At 44.7% G+C, this 19,577-nt stretch overlaps 1 protein-coding gene across 11 annotated transcripts in view; it reads left to right on the plus strand.

Annotated features, from left to right (window-relative positions):
- Window positions 1-19,577, plus strand: part of ebf2 (EBF transcription factor 2) — a 29,266-nt gene that overhangs the window by 7,571 nt on the left and 2,118 nt on the right. For 6 of the 11 annotated variants that reach the window (XM_073466284.1, XM_073466289.1, XM_073466286.1 and 3 more), the window contains exons 7-12: window positions 16,004-16,085; window positions 17,542-17,683; window positions 18,614-18,744; window positions 18,968-19,094; window positions 19,199-19,287; window positions 19,405-19,470. In XM_073466284.1, coding sequence (XP_073322385.1) covers window positions 16,004-16,085; window positions 17,542-17,683; window positions 18,614-18,744; window positions 18,968-19,094; window positions 19,199-19,287; window positions 19,405-19,470 — 637 coding nt within the window. Of the gene's footprint in view, window positions 1-16,003; window positions 16,086-17,541; window positions 17,684-17,807; window positions 17,811-18,613; window positions 18,745-18,967; window positions 19,095-19,198; window positions 19,288-19,404; window positions 19,471-19,577 lie in introns of all 11 variants that reach the window. The other 5 variants (XM_073466290.1, XM_073466288.1, XM_073466294.1 and 2 more) reach the window with 2 other exon arrangements.

Consider the following 19,577-nt stretch of genomic DNA (forward strand, 5'->3'; position numbering starts at 1 on the left):
TGTGTTTTTCTTGCATATAAATGTACACATCACATATAAATATTGGCATTTACAACAGAGGGATAGCAGCTCACAGTCAGTTCGCGCTGCCTCAGTGCGAGCAGGCTGTAAAGCACAAGTCCAGAGTATCTGTGTCCATGTCTGTCTCCCATGTGTCTCCTCAGCTTTCTGTTTATCTGTTGATCTATCTTCGGCCTGCTGGAATCTGTTTCACTTTGGTCACTCATTACATTTTACAGCCTACGTTGCACCTGAAACCTGCCAAGAGCGTAGATTTTCCTTTTTATCAGAAGCACGTGGGTCCTTCAAACCTCCAGACAGGCTCACATATGTAGTAAATGTTCACCCTGACAGCCAGTTATCAAGCTTAAAGGAGGATGACCACCGCCGTAATCAGCGTGTGTGAGGGCCTTCACGTCCGAGGGATTTTGGAGGTCTCGCGCTGTCTGCCCGGCATTAACCGGCGTGATGAATGCTCATAAGCAGACCGCATGTGAAATACTTTCTCTGTGATGTCATAGACGCAAACCTTCATCTCCTCTCCCTCCCCTCAGTCCATCTCCTCTTCGCTCTCCTTCCTCCTCTCCTTCCCTCAAATAGTCTGTCTAGAAAACACTCACTTCATATACGTCAAGGACCCTTTTCTTTCCCCTCCTCAGTTCAAGCTGGCTGGCTGTTGACAGTGTGTCTCAGAGGAACTCCGCTGAAGATATAACGGAAAAATTGGGCTGTTGTCTTTCGCATTTTCCCAGAATACCTTGGAGCAGCTGCTTTTCTCATTTACTGTAGCACATTACTCTCCCCCCCCTTTTTATACTTCCTCCTAACATGGCTAAACCTCCTCCAAATTTGTTTGCGAGTAGCTCGGCGGCGGGCTGTTGAGGAGAGAGCGATCTATATCTCTTTGTGACTGTGTGTTTGTGTGTGTGTGTGTGCAGGCTGGTGTGAGGATTGATTTAAATGGAATCATTGACCTACTGTACTCCCTAATCACACTGGGCATATCCCGTCCTGACGGGGGCTTCTCCCTCTTGACTGGCCCGGCGAAAATCCTCTCCTCGGGGAGCAGCCTATTAGCAGCCGGTTAATTTCTGATAAGCCAATGGAATTCTTGCGTGGCCCTGTGCCCTTTCTCTCTCCACCTTATGTGCACTTTCTCATTCGACTCAACGAGTAGAAAAAAGATTGGCAGGGCGAGATGTGTGCGTGCGTGTCCGGAGCATGTATACGCTGTTTGTGTGGATGTATATTTTTGTGTGTGGGGGGGATCCTTGCATGTTTATTTATGTATGTGTATGGATGTATGTGCAATTGTGTATGTGTCTGCGTGACCCCTCCTTTGACCTTTTTTCCTAGTCACTGCTTGGGTCTTAAATTATTCATGTGTGTGTGTGTGTGTGTGTGCGTTTGTGCATGTGTGTGCCTGCAGTTTTGTGTGTGTGTGTGTGTGGAGGAGACGGTCTGTTTCTGTGGCTCCAGTAATCAGCCTCCTGCTCCCAGCCCCAACACCTGTTCTCCAATTAACATGCAGCGTGCTGGGGCCCACTCGCTCCTATCGCCCAGCCACTGCTTTCTACCCTTTCTCTTCCTCCTCTCCTCTTTTTTTTTCTCTCTCTCTGACTCTTATCCCCACGCTCCCCCGTCCTCTCCCGCCTCGCCTCGTATCTCTACTTCTGCACACCCCTCTTGCTCTTTTTTCCGCCGTGCACTTACTTCTTCTTCTCTCCCTATTGCTTAATTCCCCTGCTCCTCTTCTTCTTCTTCTCCCTTTACGTTACCATCTCCACCACCGCCAACACCCCCCCTCCTTCCCTTTAGCCTGTCTAATTTTGCCATAATTAGGCGGTGTCATTAGGACACCTACCCAAGCACAAGGGAGTTTGCAATTCCCCAAACGGCCCAAACCCCCTCTTTTCTAATCTCCTTTCCATATTGTTTCAGTTTTCTCCCCCCCTCTTTCTCCTGCTGCTGCTGCTGCTGCACCCCCTGCCTCCCCTCCGCCTCCTCTCTTCTCCCTAATCCTGATTTGAGTGAAAGGAAAGAGAGGAGATCACAGCTGATCCATAGGGAGGGGTGAAGGGATAGAGGGGTGGAGGGACCGAGGGATGAAGAGGGCAAGGGCAGTCGTTGACAAAGAGATGACTCTTAAGTTGCCTATGGGAGAGAATTATCTAATGCCCCGCTGCCTGCTGTGTCTAATAGTTTTACGATTGTCTAATCTTAACATTGGTGAACTGCGACGCTCGCAGGCCTGATGTGACTTCTCTGTTTGGAGAGTCTCTTATCTTTGACTGATGGGGTGGCGTGTCCACTGATTGGCTAGATGATTGATCAATAGACAGATAGATTGATTGATTCCTCGTGGCATCATCACCATAAATCTTCACTAATTGTTTAAAACTCACGCAGTCAATGTTTCTACGTTTCTATTTTGGAGCAACATGCTTGCTGGGGCTGGATGACATTAAAAAGATATTGTGACCTGTTTAGGATGTCACGTACATGATTTATATCTTCATATCTCCTCAAAAGCACTTCATAAATGCAAGGACTGGGTGACAAAAATCAATCTCATGATATTTTTGATTGAATACCTCGATATTAATGTTGCAGCAATATTGTAGGGATGCACTATTGGTACTTTCACAACATATTAACACAGTCACAATCACTTTACTGTAATGCATCCTTTAAAACAAAATAAAACACTTGTGCCATATCACGATAATGATATAAGTAAGTCAGTAAATAAGACTTTATTTATATAGCTAATGCAATACAAAACATAGTCTGAGCGATACATTGCCCATCTATCATTTTTGGCTGTTTTAAAACAATTAGTGCGAAAACAGAAAATGAATTGACAACACCGTTGATAACTGATTGATTGTGTTAGTCATTCATTCAGCAAAAAAGCAAAATATTTGCAGTTTAAGACACTGTTTATAATTTCTACCGCTGTGGCCTCTCAGTCAAAACAATGAAAACAAAGGACTTAGTTTGATGGTGCGTGAAGCAGCGTGGGATCATGGGAGTTGTTGTCCTTATTGTTAAACAACCATCATTGCCGATGAAAGAAGAAAATGTTCATGGAGGAGGTTATGTGTTTAGGTTTTTTATTCACATTCAGGTTCGCCAACTTCCTTCTTTGCTTTCTGGCTCTCTGCCGGAAGTTCTAGCGAGAGGCGACTAAATGAAGCGCACCTTCAACAAAGTTATATATATTGTTTGGAAAAATCTTGGTATAATATCAGTACACAGATCAAAACTCAAAATATCTTTGTTGCTTTCCCTCCGTCAAAGTCGTCCTCTCTGAGAAGTCCTCAGTATTAACCTCGGCAGATCTGTTAATGGTGGGATTATTGGCACGCTGACCTCTGACCTCCGAGAAACTTATATTGGTTCTGGGCCGAAGCTGGCCTCTGTATTTATGAGTGAACCATGGGTTTACAATGGAGACAAGCAGATGTCAGCATGAGTATTAGTCGGTGTGGTTTTGGATGGGAGGGGTCAGCGCTCAGTGTGAGTGCGTGCTTTTATTATTTGGCTAAGAAGCTGAGATCAATAGTTGGTCATAAGGAGTGTGTGGAGGGATCCATCGTAAGGCTTGTGAGGAAGGTGGGGGTGGTTGGGGGGGGGGGGGGGGGGCTGATCAATGGCAAGCACTATCTCACTAATTGATCGTGTTTCCAAGAGGGGTCTTTTTTAACAAGCCTGCGCTCAGAGAAAAGAAGAATAATCAATAGGAATTTTCCGATGTTGTCAATACGGCTCTTCCTTCCCTTAGATTCAAAACGAGCTCACGAAGGGTCACACATACTCGTGAATATCACACTTTTAAATGCTGACCTAAAAAAAACACAACCTCCATCTGATACGCACAATAGTTTTGTGTTTTCTTCTTCTTTTAAAGTTGATTATTGTTGTTATTTGAACAATGATTAGTCGTCCTGGGCGACGGCTTGACTTCAGATGCTCGGCTCCAAGAGGAATCCATTACTCTTAATCTTAGGTTGCGGGTTGTATTGATCTGTTTGTAGTCTTGGTTCTAGTTATGTGCATGTACCACAGCTTTGTTTTCAACTAGTCAGTGCGCTGTTTTGTTCTTTTTTTTTTTCCCCAGTCCTGATCGATGTGCGGTAGATAGCTTTAGTTTCAGCTCAATTACAAAATTCCCTGGATGAATGTTTACCATGCAGATATTTATTTATCAATTACTGAAGCTCATTTTCTTCTGCAAAGAGACGTCTTACAGGAAGAGTCACATGCAGAGACACATGCTCACGGTCTCAACTCTGCTGCGCTGTAAAACTGTAAATCTTTTTTTTTACAGTTCTTTACGGATTAACACTGTCTGGACAGTTTGACAATAAACTATTCACATATCATTTGTTGCTGTATGTAAATCTCTGGTCTCAACCGGTTCGCTGTCTCAGAGAAGCAGACTGGCCATCTGTTAGTTCACCCACCTGCTTGCTCCTCCGTCTTCCACTAATTTTAAAAAAATAACAGTATGTGCTGATGCAGGACACTTCCCTCCGTGCTTCTTTTTCTGCCATCGTCTACCTGTTTCTAGATAGTTTTCTTCTTGTACTGCTAATGGTTCGAGAACACCGACCCTCCTCATTCTTCAGCGTCAAACGAAAAGAAAATAGAAGCTGCAAAGTCTTTGGGAAAGGAACATTAAACCATCAGCCAAAGAATAAATGCAGTAACATTTGTTGGACTGTGTCAGGGGTCGAATTCCTCCCCTCTCCCAGATGCATACTCATGCACTGCCGCCAAGTCGCCCTGTTAGGTCATCATATATGCACTTGAGAGTTTTATGTGTGAGACAACAATGTCATTTCAGAATATTGTTTCTCATACTCCCAGTATAAGATTTTTCCATTGGCCGCAAGGAGGAATTCATGCTGTTGCTTTATCTGTTGATTCTGGCACGCTGTACCTGATCTGCCGTTCCCTTTTTTTTCTATCACATTTTAATAAAGACGACATGTCGAAAAGTCTTTTAAGAGGTGAAAATCCTGAGGGACAGGGCTGTGATTGGTGTGAGCCATCAGATTTTGAAGCAAGGAAATAATGAAAGGCCTGAGAAAGGGATTTAAAGTTTCTAACTTTCCTCCTTGTTTGATGTATTTCAGTCAGAAACAGGATGTTGGGGAGGGACATATCACCAGTAAGGAGGACTTTATGTGAGAAGTAGCTGAGAGAAAAACTGCAAAATGGTCTCTGATAATAACTGTTGTGGATCGCTCTCCTCCTTAGTCATCCAACTCACAGAGCCTGTGGAGAAGGGGCACTTTTATCTTCCGTTTGAGCCTCCGGTTGTTGGCAAAGTTGTTCAGCAGTGGTCGTTTCTGCTGGTGATGGGAAACTTGTGATCTGTGAGTCACACGATGGGAAGAGTCGGCCATTTGGAGGGATGGCTCCAAATCTATGATCCCAATTTTCCCATTTGAAAAAACTTCCTGACACTTGACTAAAAGAGAGATGGTTTAAGGTTTTTATTCTTACCTCCACCAAGGTTGGTTGGTTTGTGAGCAGGATTTCACAAAAACTACTGAATGGATTTCCATAAAACTAGGATGGAGGATGGGTCTCAGCCCAGAATAGACCCCATTAACTTTTGGTGCAGATCCGGATAAAAGGACAGATGTAGGAATTTCTTCTCACTTTCTTGACATTACAAGACAGGAAGCTTTTTCATTTTGCTTAATCCAAAAAATCAGGTGTATTTAGGTGGCTGTATCTGTGAGTGAGGACAATTTGATGCAGATCCAAACAAAAATCCAGATCTAGTGGATTTAAATATGTTTTTATTTGATATTGGATCCAGCCTGATTGATTAAAGGGGACTGTTGGGAGTTTTACTTTAATCTCAGCTGTTTGTGATTTGACCCATTTTTCAGTGCTGCTGCTGCTGTTTCTTGGCTCCAGTATAAAGATGTTGTTCTGTGCTGAAATAAAAAATGCATTTTCAATCAGATTTAACTTGGCCAGAGGAGAAAATTGTGACTTTTAAGAAAGAGATTCAAGTGTGCAGTTAATACAGTGTATATATATACACTGTATGTGCACGACAAAACACATTTTCATGAAGTGTTTATGGAGGAAACATTGTATTCTCATTGAAGGCAGTCTCAAAAGAGTCTGGCACTAGGTTTCATCATCATTCATCATCATTCTAAGTATATAATGATGCATTTTGACATTTACATTCACATATATTAAAGGATACCACCTGTCATGCAACCCATTTGACACTTGTGAGCAGTCAGTTTTCTTCATGGTGTAAGCCGCACCATTTGCAGTAAAGTGTCACATGTAGCATGAAATCTGTTAATATGATAACCTGGAGTTTACCTTGCATACTGCTGCATAGATTTAATTTTAATCAATTAATTGGAAACACCATCAGCACCAGTCAACTTGATTCCACAGTCGCTGAAATCGACTCCACAGACTGATCAGGTCGTAGCGCCGCTGGATCAATCAATCAACACACCGCACATATGAATATGCATGAATTACCTGTCTGTCACACATACATACATGCACGGAGACAAAGTCAGACACGCTGGTCCCGTCAGTCCGCTGTCACAGGTCTCTCCCTGGTGGGCTACCACTGTCCAGTCCCTCCAGACCCCCTGTCAGCGAGCCCCTCAGGCTGGGGGCCAGGCAGCGTGGCGACAGGGCCCTGAGGCTCCAGTGCACACCGCCTCGCCTCACACAGCGGAGCGGCACACAGGCTGGACCACTGAGCAGCTGGCACAGGACCATGGGGATGGCTCCTCCCTTGGGGCGACGCAAGAGGGAGAATGACACGAAGACAGACAGGGAGAGACGACGCGATGTCTAGAATATCAAATTCTCTGACAGGTACCGCTTCAGACAGTCAGACTGGTGAAAATGAGTTCGGGGACCTTTTCCGAGGAGCTCGAGCTTTACGCGATGTGAACTGGGAAGATCCCGGACTCCAGCGTGCACAGGAAGTGTATGATGAGTCGTAGGGCTATGAGCTGAGTTTGTGTTTGGTCACCTTTGCTCCGCTTCAGCCAGTGTTAGCTGTTGTGGCTTGAACCCTGACACAAGGAGTAGGCCCGGTTTGTTTTCTTTGAGAGAGCCTACAGAGGAGGGCAGTCGGAAACAGAGAGCAGTGGAGAAATGTTTTGACAGGAAATGGGAATGGACTACCAATGAGCTAATGTGGAGGAACAGCAGGGGGACTTTTTTTAGAGTGGGTGGGATGCAGAGAGGACGGAGAGGGAAGGGGAGGGAGATTAGAAGTTTTGAGTTGCTGGCTCAATGGCACCCTGAAAGGCCCTCGCTCCCTCAGAGTAGCCGGGGCGAACCCTGCTATTTGTCTGGCCACTAATGGGGTTCACCTTTGGTTGAGCGGTGTAGAGATTAAGTAGGGGGCACTCAGAGGATCAGAAGGGGGCAGATTAGTGTGATTTAGGGGTACTTCAGATGATCGCAAGCAAGCGAGCGCTGTGTGGCTATGTGTGTGTGTGACGTTAGATTTGTCTGTGGGTTTATTTTTCATGTGAAATTCCTGCGTTCGCCATTTATTTTGTAAAGGGATCTGTATCTATAATCAGGATCTAGTGTGCATGTGTGTGTGTGTGTGTGGAGTCAGAGGCCAGTTAGCGGTGGTATTTAGGAACAAGGGCTGTTTTCTTTGGCTGGATGTTGCTGCTGTGGGTGGAGCTGTGTGTGTGTTTGTGTGTGTGTGAGTGTGTGTGTGTGTGTGTGTGTGTGTAATGGGGATCAGCTCCTCTGTTGAGGTCTTAAATTTCACTAATGACTTAACAATGCCCCCTGGTGCCTGGCCGGCCCCGCCAGCCACCTTGTTTGTTTGTTTGTCTCTTTATCTGGAATCTGGACCGACTAAAACTTCTCCCAGGAGTCAGATTCCTCTGAAAAAATCTCCACCCTTTCACTTTTTTGAAAACATTTCCCAACACTAATATTTACACATCTGCAGTGTTTCTCAAATAGAATTTGATTAAGTATCTGTATTGGCTTATGCTCGAGGGCGATAGTTAGTCCTCCTGTGGGACGAGGGAAAAAGCCAGGCGAGGATATTGTGTGGAGACATTTTACGGCCGGTAAACAATACTGGTACCATGCAAACAGAGGGGAGCCGGCATGTGCACTTCGATATATAAAGTCAAAGCCGGGAAATCACTGCTGGCTCTTTTGTTGTGTTTTGCTGGCTGAATCATTGATGCAACAGATGTGTTTTTTCCTCAGCGTGCAGGAAAAATAAAAGTTAAAGGAAAGCAGCATTTTAACAGTTGTAATGTCACTCTAATCTTTTTGGAGGCATGCATTGGTTTCTCTCTCTCTCTCTCTCTCTCTCTTGGTGTGTGTGTGTGTAATGGTCCTGATGAATCTGTCAGGGCTGAGGGCAGGGGGTGATGTGACTGCTGACAGCCTCCCAGCAGGCATGCTGAGAGCCCCACCAGTCTGCGTGCCCTCCCCTTCAGCCCCCCCATCACCCCGGCTCCCCTCTCTCCTCTCGCGGTCCTCGGCTCCACACATTTGCTGTGTATTAGCCACGGACAGTAAATTACAGCCCCCTCGGACCTCTGAGTGATTCCATTCCCCGTCTCTTCACACGTTCCTCCCCTTCGCTCACCATTATCCAGCTCACCTTCTCCAGCGTCTGTCTATCTCCCTCCTCTTCCTCTCATTTTGATCTGTTTTCCCTCCCTCTGTCTGTCATGCTCGTCCTGACTCCCTCAACCCTGTCAGATTTCTCTCCCCTCTCTGTCTTCCTCTCTCTTCTGTTATACTTCTCATCCTCCGTTCTTCTATTGTGTCACGCTACACAGCGCTCCCTCCCTTACACATCCCCTCACGCTCCCCCTTTACTTTCTTACAAGCAGGTCCCTGTTGTCTAGGCTTCACAGGTTTCTCAGCTGCTTCTCTCCCGCTCTCTCATCCTCCTTCCTATCCCTCTCTCCCGCCCTCTCCTTCCCTCCCCCCTCTCTCTGCCAGCACTCCCCCACCCCTCCACCCTCTTTCTTTCTGGAAACAGATGTTGTTTGTCAGATCTTATCATTACTGGCTAATTAAGAAGACATCTCTTCTCCTTCTGTTGTTGCCTCTCTTTCCTCTCCTCTCCCTCTCCGTGGCATCCATCCCGCTTTCATTGTTCTTCTCTGAGGAAGCTTCGGGTCGAGCTTTGATATACACTTGTTATTGGTGAATCTGATTAGTGGCTGATTGATTGAAAGGGTATTGACAAAGCAAGATTAGTGTTGGTGTATTGCCGATGACCTCCTGGTATGTTTGAAATCTGTTCAGCTGCAGAGGGGTGCTTCGTGTCTCCGTTTGACAGTTGAGAGTATATTTTGAATCCCCGTCCCTCAGGACGCACAGAGCATGCTGGGAGAGGTGAGGCCACTGATGGGACTTCTATTCCCTGTCCTGGTTGTGAATTCATGTTCTCTAGACTCTGAATATCTCTCCATATCCGTCTATTTGGCAGGCTGACCGCAGTCTCATGTGGCTGAGCTTTGTATGCAATCGACGCTTTTTGGCTAAGCTCGTGAGACTCTAAACATTAATTCATTTCAAAATGTTAAAAATGCACATTTAGCAGCCAGCGAGAGGTTATACAGTAAAACACTCGAGAAAAAGCTCGTTGAAACACTCGAGTGCCTCTTGTGTACCCTTCCCACCATCCCACTTTCTTCCTCTCAGCTCCGCCGTGCCTCGCTCACTTTGACGGTGGCAAGCCTGAAGGTTTTACAGCGCTACCAAGCTCTATAAATCAGCACTAGTGGTTTAAATGTTTGGCTTTGTCACAGTTCTCAAGTTTAGAGGCGGGGTGGGCCGGGGCCGAGGTTGCAGGGGTGAAGCCGGCCTGGGAGGCAACGGAGAAGAGGCCAGGAGGGGCAGAGCCAGTCCACCGGGCAGATTTATAAAGAGCTGACTTCCCGTCTGAGACTACCTGGAGTCGATTTACTCACTGGTTCTCACACCACGGATCAATAAGACGAGGTGTTTGGATTGTTTTTTTTAATATAGTGCAGTAAAGCTGATACCAAAACAATACTTTGTTCTAAACCTTTACTCGAAGCAATGTTAATGTTTTTCTACAAATTATTTTTTTAGCAAAAGAAGCCGAACTTCTCAAATGTTACATTTTGTCAACACACGAGCAGCCAGATCATCAAAATAAATATAATTAAATCAGCAATTGTCTGATAAAAGAATGAGTTAACATGACTGCAGAGGTGGATAGTAACTAAATACATTTACCTTACTATTATTATTAAGTACAATTTTAAAGTGCTTGTACTTGACTTCAGACTTTTCATCTTCTGATAAACTTCTACTCCTTCATATTTATTTTACAGCTAAAGTTACTGGTCACAACTTATTGATGATTGATGATGATGATGATTGCAAAATATTATTATCAGTTTTTGTAGATTTGAATACCAACCCAATCAGCCAGAATAAATGTTAGCTAAGCACATTTCTGCAAAACACAGATAAGTTGCAACATCTGTTAGGGTTGAATTTTCTGTTTCTCTCTTGTCACAACGCTGTGCTTGTGCCCTGGTTAGGTTGAGGCACTGAAATGCATGGTTATGGTCAGGAAAACATCATGGTTTGGCTTAAAATACCTGTTTAGGTTGCCACGATCATGGACGGAGAAGGTCCGACTTCCCGCTGTATGATCTTATAATCTCATATACAGTAGTGTAGTGTAGTTTTACTTGAGGGGGATTTTGAATGCAGGTCTTTAATCTTTAAAAGGAGTATCGTCCCATCATCATATTGGTACTTTTACTTGAGTAGAAGATCAAAATACCTTCTCCTCCACTGTGTTTCACTTGGCTGGTTTGAGGTACATGTCAGCATGTGGGTGTACATGTTGTTTAGTCCTGGTGCCACTGAGGGACTGTGAGTCATCAGGGTAATGTAGCGACCAGTCAGTGGACGGAGGCTTCGACTGAGACAATCAATAAAATCACAGCTGTTTTATTGATGACTGTATCTTTGTTGTAAAAGCTGTTACTAAATCATGGAGTCAGTTTGGCTGTGTGACGTTTTCTGGTGAAGCCAATGCCACAGATATCCCTGTATGTTTTTAGGAGGAGGAGGAGGAGGAGGAGGAGGTTGGACTGGAAGGCTGGTGTGAAAGGTCCTGTGGTGGTATGCGACAGAGGGGGTATCAGTTCGTGGAGGGTTTTCTGTGCCCCATTAGCAGTGTCAAAGGTCATGTGCCCCGGGTGTTAACCCTGGTGACCAGTCTAGCTTCCAGTCTGCCAGGGGACCCGGGTCCAGGGGTATTTATTACTAACCTCCCCCCTCTCCTCCCCGTTCCATCCCCCAAACACAGCTCTCCCCATGGAGGAAAACAAAACACCTCCATCCATTCCCCCCCCCCCCACAGCCGCTCCTCGGCCCGGGTACATGTACTAATTGGATGCATATCCATACACTGATGCATGACGACCCATCTGTAGATTTGTGCTTTGACGTTAAATATTCGTAGGTCACCGCTAGTTTATCCAAATCCTAACACATAGCCATGAGCTGCAGCATGTTTTTGGCCCATTACCTCCATGTTTTATTAAAAATCAGCCAGCACATACAAACATACTTTGCGGTGTTTGTTTTTGAGGCATCATTTTTGCTAATTTGTATAATCTTGCATGATTGATTGTGCACACATGGTTGCTCTGTCTTTGTGTATTTCTGCGTGAACTCATGCATGAATGCGTGCGCGGTTTGTACAGGCCGGCATGTGACATATGCAAGCATACGTGCATGCATCTGGGCCTGCTGTATGAGTTAGTGCTCTCAGTGTGTGAGTGTGGCAGAGGAAGGCCCTCAGCATGTCAGTATGTTTTAATGCTTCACATCTGGTTTCCTAATTTTCCTCCCTCCCCTCAGCTCCCCTCCACTGCGATGTCAGGACACTGTTTTGTTTTTTCAGGGTGGGGTGGAGGGGTGATGGAGGGGATGTCTGATGAGTGATGGCCCTGAATACAGGACATCAACATTCTCGCTCTCTTCCGCTTGTCTTTGCTTCTCCTCCTCTCGGTCTCTCTCTTCTTAGTTCTTACAATCATTAGCCCTTGAGCATTATGAAAAGCCAGGGTTACATGTATGTAGATGCTGAAGAGGACCAGCTCTTTATCTGTCCTCGCTCCTCTGCTCTTCTTGCAGCAGGGCATCCGTGTCAGCCGAAAACTAAAAATTACGACACCATCCTCCTCCTCATTCTTTTCCTTTAAGTTTCCCCAGCCCGTATTTTCGTATCAAAGCATAAATTTGTCATCTTCGGTGCAGTAACCCGAAATTGGAAGGTCAAAGACGAACCCAGGAGAATGAGATGGGTGGAGAAAAGTTTTCAAGCCGTGCTGCTAACTAACTTGAACTCTGAGTTTAAACCTTTTTGCTTCAAGAGCCGCTGCTGGCAGTAAACCTTCATTTACAATGAACACAGAGGGCGATGTGTTTTATGTCTATGTGAAAAGGCAGTTTGTGTCAACAGTGATTAGTGCTGATGAATGCCTATGAAAATTTTTGTTGGGGGTCTTGTGCTGCTGAGGTGCTGGTCGCATGATTAAGGCCATATGTAAAGTAACACTTATGTGTAACAGATGCCTCCGCGGACGGAGAAACGTGAAACTGAGTCTCCACACCGAGGAAGGGAAATATTTACAAAAACTGCATCTCTGCTATTGTTTTAAGTGTCGACTTGCTGGTTGGTCGTTGAACTAGTTTTTAGCTGAGCCAGTCGTCACCATTGGGACGGCCGCCTCACGCTGCGAGGCCTGTGTTTAGTCTTGGGAACTGAAGCAGATGCAGACAAAAGGGATTGCAGGCCTTGACAGAAATGCAGAAGTGAGGACAGAAAAGAAAAAACAGACTCCCTGCGGTGCCAGAGTGGAAAATGATCCCAAGGTTTAAGACTCGGGTCTATGTTTTGTTTGTGTTTCCTGTTTTAAGTGTGTCTGTGGAGGGTAGATGTTGTGGAAGATAAAACTCGGCTTTCCACTGCTGGAAACAGTCAACTCTGTGAAATTCAATTACTTTTCAAATTTGTCATCAGTGTGGAAGAATGAAACAAACCAGGAGTTTGCTCTTATCAAGTTCTGGTGTCATATTTGTTGGTAACGTAACGCCACAGGAAGATATTCTTGTTTCTGTAATAATAATGCTTTTTCTTACAGTCTGTTACAATCGTTGCAAATTACGGACGTGTATGATAGTTTAAAAGTTCAAAAGTGTTTCCCATTAGCTTTATTTGCACTGTGTTACTCACTTCACAGTGTTTTAAACAAACAGAATCACAATTTTACACCTGCTTTATTCAACGTAGTATTCTGTGAATGTAAAAAAACAAGGCGCACATTAAATACAAACACGCTCAACCAAGTGGAGTTCTTTGAAAAGAAAGTAAAAAAAAAAGCCTTTTTGGCAATTTTTCCCTGTGACATGAAGATCACCTCCGATTCTCTGCATGTTCTCCTCGTCTCTTCCCTCTGGATGATGGGGAGGTGTGTGGGTGTATTACATTACCAAAACAAAAACAAACAACAGCAATATTAAACTTTTGCAACCACAATAGAGGAGGGGATAAAAAACAGAGGGTCCTCGACTTCTTATTAATTATGCAAGATTAGTCTAATTATAATTCAGCAAATGAATGTGTGGCAGAAGGTGCGAGGCGACGGGGCTGGGAGATTTGCATGTTAAGTGGGCAGGGGGAAGCGGCTAATGCATGCTAATATATGCGTCAATGTCTCGCTTTAATTTCAGCATTTGCAGCTGTGTGCGTCCGAACTGAGGGGGGTGAAAAGTTGACTCAATGGGTTTTTGGGGAAGGGGGGGGGAGCAAAGGTGGGGGTGTCGGTGTATTAGAGTGTTCATGCATGCATGTGAATGTGTGTTTTTTTGTGTGTGTGAGGCATCTGGTGTCATACAAACAGGGACTGATGAGAAGAAGTCAACAAACAAGGTCAAGAACCCTCAGAAAGTGCACAAAGCCTCAGATGGATGTAGACAACCTCTCAATTAGGGATGTGATTTTGCTATCTGAGGCGTCAGCGCAAAGTTTTATCATGTCAGTCAGTCAAATGAATGATGACTGCTGGTTAGTTGAGCATTAAGTGGCCAACAAGCACAGGACGTGGTTATTTAAACCAAAAAAATGTGACTCCATGTGCCGACTTATAAACGGATAGCCTTTAAAAATGAGCCATAATGTAAGAATCATTGCCCAGGATAAAACAAACATACAGCACAATCCTCACAGGAGGCAGTAAAACGAAACAGAACACTTTTGATTACAGTCTCTCTTCAGAGTCAGGAAACAAAACTTTCCTCGTCAAATGCACTGCATGTAGCCTATGGTGATTTTAAATTATGCTAAACTGATACTGTCACCGCAACAGGCAGATGTAAGGAATGATGACAGAGTCAGGAAGAAGAAGAAGAAGGAAGTGGGAGAGGCGATAATGTGCCCTTTTACATGTTCCCACCCCAAAAAAAACGAGGTCTAGCTCAGCGTTCAGGTTGGAGGTCCGAGCTGTGGCTGATAAATTATAATCGCCCTCTGCCAACAACAATATTGATTGTCCTCCGACGAAATAGCTCAAATCAAGAAATATTGGACACCCTGTTGGAACTGAGAGCTAGTCTGAAGCCAGGTTGCTGTTCACAGGGGAGGAAGCTGGAGCGAGCGATGGAAGAACGGCGAGTAAAAGCTGACAGAATGAGGGAGAGATTAGTATTCGATGGGAGGGTCCGGGGCTGTGGGGCCAATATGAAGTTCCTCTCCAAACAACCGCTCTCCATTAAGATGACTTATATTTGCAGAGAGCACACACAGTGTGGGTGGGATTGGAGCTAACCATGTAGCCCACAAACCGCTGCCTCCCTCTGCAGCATATTTCTTCTGCTCTGTTGTTGTTTGTTTAATTGGAGCATTAACGGATATGTTTGAGGGATATAGATTGGCCACGTTCCCACAATTATATCACCACGTTGCATCGCATGCAGCTCACCTCCCTTTTTTCTTTTTCTTTTTGCTTTAACATACATTTTCTGCTTAATTTCTCATCGCCGTGAGAGTTTGTGGAGCTTCGTCTGCACCTGCTCTCTTTATATACTTTCCTGCCTCTTCACCTCGCCAAGTCTCTCTCCTCCCTCGTCGCTGGATTTCAGTGATGGAATGTGTTCTTGTTGTTGCCTTCCTCTTTCCCATCGCTGTCTTTGCCTCTCAGCATGGGGACTTTGGGATTGCGGCAGAGCTGCGTTGCCATGGCAGCGGGCCGTGTTGCCGAACTGTGTACACCTGGGATTTGGAGTCTCTCTCCGTAGTCTCCCTCTCTCCCTATTTATTCCACCTTCCTCTCAGGTTTTCTTTGGTGTAGCAGAGGCTATCAGCAGCCCTCTCTCTATCTCTGTCTCCCTTCTCTCACTCTCCACAGCCTATCACCCTCAAACGTACTCTCACATACGTAATGAGACACATATACTTGAAAACAAAATTCATGTCCATACAGGCGCCTGTGCCTCTATCACTGCCTTCCTCTTTCCACCTCCTCATTTCACTTTCTCTGTAGTTGTCTCTACTTCGTTCCCTCTCCATTTCCCATGTGGCGGTTCAAATACGGCATTGCGGGATACCACAGTCCCCCGAGTCCCCCGGCATACATCACTGTCTCCAGTTTACTTTGAAACACAGCAGCGCTTTTCACTGGACTGCGCTTCAAATTCTCATCACTTGATTTAAAGTGTAATAACATTGACTTTAATACGGCGCTAAACAGCTGGGAATGATGTCAGAGCTGTAATCATGTAGACGTTCACACACGCCATCGACGAGAGCCGTCTCTGAAATATAATGAATGTCTCCTTTTGTGTTGCAGGGCAGCAAATAATCATCTACACAATTCTTTTCATGTGATTTTCTTAGTTGCTGATGTACAAACACGTGTCCTCTTATTTACCTTTGCAGGTTTTTCTTGAAGTTTTTCCTGAAATGTAACCAGAATTGTCTGAAGACTGCAGGAAACCCAAGGGATATGAGGAGATTTCAGGTACGAAAAAGATGGAATAAAATGCGGGTGTGAGTGCTTGTGTGTGAGCAGAAAAGAGGGAAGGTGATGACATGTGGGACTGGATATAGGGAAAAATGTTCTTTAATAATTAGTTTCTTCTCCAGTCTGTGCCACAAACTCTCACATATGAAGCCCTGGAGAAGTTTTTTCCAGTGCAAGACAGAGGAGGGAGTTAGAGGTGAAAGTTAAAAATCAATAAGGAGTCAGAGAGACGGAAAGACAAACGAAAAAGGAGTTAGATATGTGGGAGACTCGGTCGTTGGGGTGCTGGGGTGCAGGAAATAGGTTGAGGTGTTTCAGGAAGTTGTCAAGAATTGACTGATTGGCTCCAGATGGAGGAGGTCATGCTCCGTGACCCAGGAAGTGGTCACAGGGGACACTCCCGCCTCACTTCCTCTGCCGTCTTTCAGCGCCAGCGGCCCCCGTCTGGCATTCTCCTTCTCCCAGCAATCCCACCGACCATCCCGTCTCCCTTCCCCGTGCTCCCTCCATCTTCCACCATGTTTGCTTTAACTCCCGCGATGTGACACATGCTGAGAAGTTATGAGCAGACGGGCGCTCCAACACTCTCATCTCTGGGTTAAAAGGTGATCAGAGCCCGGACAGGAGTCTGCCGCTTGATCGATAATTTACAGTTATTTTCCTTTAGGCTCCCCTCGCTCCTCCACCACCTATAGCACATATGCTTTTTCTCTTTCTCATGTTCCTTCACCTGCAAAATTATTGCCATGTGTTTATTCCAAAGGGAGTGCAAAAAGTTTTATCTTTGCTGTCCGATTTTTCTTGAAATGCACACGGTAAAAAAATATTTATGGTTACTTTTTAATTGAACTTTTTCTTCTCAAAAAACAAGCTCTTAAACACAAACTCAAACTCATTATCACGCTTCAGAAATAGTATCACATCAACACTCATAAATACCCAAAGAGAGGAACCCTACGAGTATCCCCTCATTAATTATATGTGTGTCATCGATGCGAGGCAGATGTGGGAAGGGACACACACATGCTGCGGCCAGAAAATCAAATTAGGGCCACTATATATCATCCACTACTTTAACGGCCGGCTAAAATGGGAGATTTGCTCCATATGTTTGGTGTCATTGAAGGATCAGGAGGAGACAACGATGAGCGTGCTGCATGCTGTATGAATCAAAAAGTTAGGCCAGAGGCAGTGGGGAGGCCATATGGAGGCCTGATGGAGGAGTACAGGGGTGTATGAGCGGTGTCATCACCAGAATGCAGGCGTATTATAAAGATCCCGGGACGTCACATAACCTATTGAGAAATATTACTATCACCTGAACCCTGAAATAAATTGTTGCTCGGGGATTTTGCAGTTGTAACCGGAGATTGTGACTCGCAGCGTGCTGTCGAAGTCGTGCACACACACTCATGTATCTTCCTCTTGGCTCTTCGCCCTCTCTTCCCTTCAGGTGGTCTTGTCCAGCACTGTGAGCGTAGACGGCCACGTCCTCGCCGTGTCTGACAACATGTTCGTCCACAACAACTCGAAACACGGACGGAGAGCTCGCAGGTTGGAGCCAGGAGAGTCTGCGGAGAATAGTATGGAATATGGTAAAGACACCGAACACCACGACAATGTCACAGCCCATTTATCTTGTGTTATTTTATTACAAGTCTACTTCATCACTCACACTCAGAAAACATACACACTGATCCAAGGAACCGACTGTCACAGCAGGTACACGAGTTGCTTAATGTCCATCAGTAATCACCATGATATATCAAACATAACCAGTGGTTCTACTGAGGTCATTAACTGAGCTAATTAATGCATTAATTAAATACTTATCTTCACATTAAGCAGAGATGATAGTAAAGTCTTAAATCTGTGTGTTTAGGTCTGAAAAACAACTATTTAATGAAAGATACTTTTTTTTTAGATGGAAGTCAACAAGTCACATTCATCTCAAAACCACAAAACACACATTACATCTGCTTTTGCAGTAGTGGAAAGTAACTAAGTACAATTACTCAAACACTGGAGGTTTTAGTTCCTCAATCACAGTATTTCCACTATTTGCCACGTTATTTTATACTTAATTTCATCCAGAACTTTTTACTACGTTATATTTATTCAAAATCTGTGGTTACTTGTTCTTTACATACAAAACATATGATGGTCTGTTTCACTGTCGAGTAACTTACCCAGTAGTAGTTAAGTAGTGCAAAAGTGCTCCACACCAGCCAGCTTCAAGATTAAAAACACATTTACGTAATCACTAATTATAATGTCATGATTACACAACACTCAAAGGGCCCATTTCCCTGCAGGTTTGTGCTTTTACTTTTAACACTTTAAGTACATTTTGAAGATAGTACTTGTATTTTTACACTGTTATATTGCTACTTTTACTTTAAAAAAGCATCTGCATACTGTATATGATTGCATTGCTTTCAGGTCATGTGACTCTTTGACCTACATACAGTTTTTAAGTGTGCTCTGTCCCCTCGGAGTAAGCCTTTCTTTGCTCTCCTGTGCAGCCACCCCGTGTATCAAAGCCATCAGCCCCAGCGAGGGTTGGACCACCGGCGGGGCCATGGTCATCGTCATCGGGGAGAACTTCTTTGACGGGCTGCAGGTGGTGTTTGGCAGCATGCTGGTGTGGAGTGAGGTGAGGATTGTCTCCAAAACATCTAGCTAATGATGGTAGAGTGTGAAGCGTATTTTTGAAATGATATATATAGCATATGGCTTGTCTCATTATTTGGATGATTTATGGGCAGTCTAGACAAATTAATCTCTTCGCAGTATTGTGTTAGCCTAAATATTTACAATGCATGGGGAGGGAATCATTTGTTGCTGTATTAGTGACTGTTTTCTGTCGTGTTCCTCAGCTGATCACACCGCACGCCATCCGTGTCCAGACGCCTCCTCGACACATCCCCGGGGTCGTGGAGGTCACACTGTCTTATAAATCTAAACAATTCTGCAAGGGAGCGCCTGGACGCTTCATCTACACAGGTATTTAGACAAGACATCGTGCTCTTTTAAAGACTTTTTTTTAAGCATGAGATTTTAATGAACCAAGATTTGATGTATGCTCCTTTTTTTAAATTTCATTCCAGCTCTAAATGAGCCAACCATAGACTACGGTTTCCAGCGCCTTCAAAAGGTCATTCCTCGACATCCCGGTGACCCAGAGAAACTAGCCAAGGTTGGAGACTCCTTAATAAAAGACTTTACCATGCGCATGGGGATTTTTTTTCTTCAAGGAACTGTGCATGTGACACTCCTAGTGAGATATTAATGTTATAAATTCTGTCCGTTGCAGGAGATCCTCCTGAAGAGAGCAGCAGATCTTGTTGAGGCTCTGTACGGAAATCCACACAGTAATCAGGTAAACAGCAGCATCACTGGTACAATATCACAAAAACGTCTCGCCCGGTCACTGTTACTGCTGAAGCATACCATTAGTTAATAAACTGGAGTCTTGCTGTACTTTAA

Source organism: Pagrus major, chromosome 5 (genome assembly GCF_040436345.1).
Source record: "Pagrus major chromosome 5, Pma_NU_1.0".
Lineage (NCBI taxonomy): Eukaryota > Metazoa > Chordata > Actinopteri > Spariformes > Sparidae > Pagrus > Pagrus major.